Source organism: Suillus subalutaceus, assembly GCF_016647625.1.
Source record: "Suillus subalutaceus strain FC151 chromosome Unknown DFJ58scaffold_402, whole genome shotgun sequence".
In the NCBI taxonomy this organism is placed as follows: domain Eukaryota; kingdom Fungi; phylum Basidiomycota; class Agaricomycetes; order Boletales; family Suillaceae; genus Suillus; species Suillus subalutaceus.
Genome location: NW_024540651.1, coordinates 4,679 through 9,114, shown reverse-complemented (window position 1 = coordinate 9,114; position 4,436 = coordinate 4,679). Strand labels below are relative to the sequence as shown.

Sequence of the window (4,436 nt, the reverse complement as noted above, 5' to 3'; positions counted from 1 at the left end):
TTGAATCTTATGGGCATTTGGCTTTCTAATTCCTCTCGTGCTGTCCGTTCACGTCGGGTTCCGTCTGCAGGTGGCTATGATGAGGGCAGTGTCCGCCGTCATCGAATCAATGTACTTCTCATTGGATGCTTAAGTGGGACAGTGTTTGGAGGGATACATTGTCTGGGTTGGAACATTGCGTTTCAGCGGCAAGCAATGTTCCGTGCGGCTTGCGTTGCGATAGTAGCTACACCGGCATTTACTGTTCTGCTGCTGACCTACATCATTTGGGTGGATGGTTCAAACATGGCTATCGTACTTGTTGCTTCATACGCCATCGTTTGCATATATAGCGGTGCACGTGGTATACTACTTGCAGCTATATGGATGAACTTAGAATCACCTCTTCCTGGTGTATACGATACAGTAGCTTGGACCAAGTTTATTCCACATTTGTAGTTTCCTTTTTACTTACATTGTGATTCGTGATCATAATCATAAACTTGCTGCCTCTTGTGATCAAAGATGCAAGCACAGTTCGGGTTAGTTTCAAGGTAAAGCTGGCTGTGCTGCATAATTGTGAAAGAACAACGAATGCGGCTCCAATATACAAACGCAATGTTACTACGTGGATGTCAGGCGAGGGGATAACACAAAAGGTCTGATGTGGTGACTCAATTACCAGATCGAGAAGTAATCTGAAGTCTCTGTTAGATAGAGCGAGGATGTTGACCTGGCGTTTGAGTTCTGTCAGGCCGGGGATGACGCTATTAAAATTAAAGGGTGATCGGTCAGGTTTGTCTCTGCACTTTCCTGAAGGTTCGTACCGTCCAAGTTGTGCCAGATCATGGTCAGTTCTTCACAATTGGATTCGCCCCAGACTTCTACAAGATGAGACCAGCGCGTGTATGACCTGAAATGGGCAAAAAGTGAGAGACATAGATGGTTCCGACTGGTATTTTTGCCAATACCTAGGCGCCGTTGACACAGACAGGCTGTTAGTTCCGTCGGCAAGTTTCGTACGATAGCCTTGGCTGGCCTTCTGGTCGAGTCATGCCTTGAAAGCAGCCAGGACAAAGGGCGAAATACCCTAAGCCAACCCTAAATTACTTATCTGTCTCAGTTCAATTTTCTATGCATGACCTCCCCGAGACCGCGGCGATCATGTTCAGAGGAATAATCCAAGTCCAAGGTCCCACCAACCTGCAGGTGAGTTCAGAGGATTTGCGAGATGAACCATTACATGGAAAGCTACATTGTGAAAATTCGTGGCTGTCGTCCCTCGTCCATGTCTTTGTCGTCAATTTCCTCACCAATGCCATCGTCAGCACTGCATGTCAAGCGCATTGGTGAGCACTTGAGCGCTGAATCCTGATCGATTCCATATTGCAACAACCTGCATAAGATGATCAAAAGACGCAGACTTAGAGTACAAGTTCCGTACCAGTGACTTGGTACTCCAACTCTCGCGAAAATACACCCGGCAGTACACATTGAATACGCAACCCAACAGCTGTGAGAAGTTCCGTCAGATAGTTATCATAATTTGTGTCACAGTTGATCATGCGCCCGAAGCCCAGCAAGCCACCGACGAACATGGCTCCATCATCCAGAGTAATAGTCATCGAGCGGGCAGTGGGAGAACCAAAAAGATGCCCAGCATGCCCAACCTCGCAGTATGGCTTATAAGTAGCTCAAGGAGGTGAAGAGGAGGTGTTACGAAGGTGTTACATACCATATTAGACGCATATGACAGATTCTCGCCGCCTTGCTTCATTGAGGCTTGAAGCTTGAGGAATGGTCCCTACTTTGATTGTCAATTTCCTGCATAGGCAAAATTGGTGAGGGGGAGGGAGGACTTCTTGTGTAACGCCACTGGATATATATATTTGCGCACTGTAATTCCATCATAATCACCATGTTTTCTGAACTGACGAGAAGATCATATCAATTATGTCGTTCCTGCAATGAAACGACACCCCAGTACCTCCGAGGCTATAAGACTGAGCCTACTGCGCATTGCGGTTCGTCGCGATATTTCACGTACGTGCTGCATTAGGTGAGCAGTAGGAGAATATAAAAGTGTTTAGCAACGTGCACGAGGCTAAGTGGCAGGAAATCCATGACTCACCGTTTGATTTGCTTGCGGGTAGCAAAGCAAGGGTGGGACGGAAATTAATATGTTCAACCTGTTACACCGAGTCTCCCATAGGCAGATTTTCTCCTGTTTGGCCCATCATGCTGTGTACTTCGGACCTTACTTACCAGTGCCTTCCAACAACCTCAAACCCTCACGGCATTCACGACAAATTAGACCCCAGACTCTACTCAACATGTTCGCTTCAGCTTATCTTTAGGTGTCACTCAGACGCCCGTGAAGAAGAGATTATTTGGAACAAATAGAATTACAAACCCGAAGAACAAAGATTCCAAGTATGTGGATGGAGCGAAGCATATCCCGGCCCGATCGTGGATTTACCCCAAGAGAGAGAGGGGTGAGTTGCAATGGATGGTGGCCAGCCTCGCATATTATCAATTGGTTGAAGAGATACACAGGTCGGGTCCACACGAGGGTAGGTAGGCTACTATGCAAGGCGTACCATGATCTGAGAATAGCTGTGATGGTGCAAGAGAGAGTACTAGTGGTGGGAAAAGAAATGCTCGACAACATATTCGTTGTCGAGCAGCTGAGGCGAACGAGCAGAAAGAAGCACCAACGGCTCTTTCCTCTCGCTCTAGAACGGGGGGAAGAGGAACTTGATCAGGCGAGGAAGAGGTGCAAACCGCACCTGCGTGATTTGGGTGCGGACAAACTACGGACAGACTAGAGTATATAGGCAGCATGTGTAGCTACAGGAGAAGGGGAAATTGAAGGAAGAAGGGGTCAGGCATCTGGGCAAAGGGTTACACGTCATCGATGAACATGGGCTGCAGTTCAAACGCCGATTCTGATCTGGCGTTCGTGCCTAGAGTCCCCAAATAACTTTGTGTTACAGTGTGTTGCATATGAGATTGCAGTGCGTGTTTTTCAAAACTCGGCCTCGCTACCTTTACCGGCACTTGTATACCTTAACTAGGTCAAGGGATGTGACATGTCACTCTAGCCACTGCCGCTTGATGAAACGAAACCTCAGTCAGTTCGTTATGCCAGGGTCATTCACTAGCCAGGAAATGCGCCAGAATATCGTATTCTGGCGGTTTGAACAGCACAGGACAGCTCTTGAAATATCTCAGCTTGCTCAATGCTCAGAGAAGACAGTATACAATATTCTTCGCTTGCACCGAGACTATGGTCAAGTCACCAACCCCTTTGCACGCCGCAGGGGTTGTCCCCGCGTTCTTGACACCGTCGACACCGAATACATCCATGCACTACTCCAGGCAAACCCTGCCATGTACTTGGATGAACTATAAGAACAACTTCTCACTGCTCGGAACAAAGACATTTCTCTCGCTACCCTTTCACGCGCCACTCGAAGGCTGGGAATGACCCACAAAGACATTTCCAAAACGGCTGCGGAGAGGAATGAGCTCTTGCGGGTAACTTGGCAAGCCGCATATGGGGATATACCGGCTGAATACTTTGTCTGGCTGGATGAGTCCAGTGTTGATGACAAGACCAATCAGAGGATGCAGGGATAGGCAGATATCGGGCGCGCGTGTGTTCGCAGATCAACTTTCATTCGAGGGCAGTCCTTCAATGTGTAGTACCAGTATATAGTGTAGTATGAATCCAACCACATCACGAACTAAATTGAGTGATGATGTAGGAACGACTCGGAGCATAGTCAATATCAATGAAAAACAATCTATAGTTAAGTCAATTAATGCGCTGCCTCTTCTCAGCTTTCTTCAAATCGAGACGAGCATTCCATGTCTTGCAGTACGTGAGCCGAGAATGCGGCAGATAGGTTAGAACGACTAACAGTATTCATCTAGTCAAAAAACAACAGGTCAAAGTCGTTCGTAAGTAGCGAAAGTGCAAAGACTCACATGTGGTGTGTTGGACCGCAGGTCGATGCTGATGGTGGTCAAAGCACTGAGTCACTCACACAGACGCACGGCGTATTACAAGATGTGACATCTAATTATGGTATACAAGTGCCGGTAAAGGTAGCGAGGCCGAGTTTTGAAAAACACGCACTGCAATCTCATATGCAACACACTGTACATAATTCTACTACGTCAAATGTTGCAGTGAACATTCGTCTGCCTCCGATAACCCGGTTCGAACATGCCATTTGATTTTTCAACAGCGACTTATTAGTCTGTCATAAGACTACCTTTCCGGACGGACACGTGAGTTTCAAGGGTCGACCTCGGAGTTGTGCCAAGCACCAGCTGACACAAGCGCTCAAGGTGATTTGCCAATGGTCTGGCAGGGAAACGAACGCCATCTTGGTTGAAAGCCTATCACACTGGTTGAGCTGATCGATACTCTCGCTTTCCACATATCA

At 47.4% G+C, this 4,436-nt stretch overlaps 1 protein-coding gene across 1 annotated transcript; it reads right to left on the bottom strand.

Annotated features, from left to right (window-relative positions):
* Window positions 1-1,053: 1,053 nt before the first annotated feature.
* DFJ58DRAFT_827148 (uncharacterized protein) lies at window positions 1,054-2,142 on the bottom strand. The gene is made up of 6 exons (XM_041392203.1): window positions 2,111-2,142; window positions 1,967-2,029; window positions 1,715-1,909; window positions 1,424-1,492; window positions 1,235-1,375; window positions 1,054-1,182 (listed from the first exon to the last, which is right to left on the bottom strand). Exons 3-6 carry the CDS (start codon window positions 1,726-1,728, stop codon window positions 1,104-1,106), a joined length of 303 nt encoding a protein of 100 aa, XP_041234999.1. The 5' UTR covers window positions 1,729-1,909; window positions 1,967-2,029; window positions 2,111-2,142; the 3' UTR covers window positions 1,054-1,103.
* Between the last annotated feature and the right edge of the window lie 2,294 nt (window positions 2,143-4,436).

What these genes read in the sequence shown, in the direction of transcription:
- DFJ58DRAFT_827148 (XM_041392203.1), bottom strand. An exon ending in GTTGGAGTACCAAGTCACTG is followed by an intron (nt 1,376 to 1,423) that starts GTACGGAACTTG and finishes CATCTTATGCAG; the next exon opens with GTTGTTGCAATATGGAATCG. An exon ending in CAGCCACGAATTTTCACAAT is followed by an intron (nt 1,183 to 1,234) that starts GTAGCTTTCCAT and finishes ACTCACCTGCAG; the next exon opens with GTTGGTGGGACCTTGGACTT.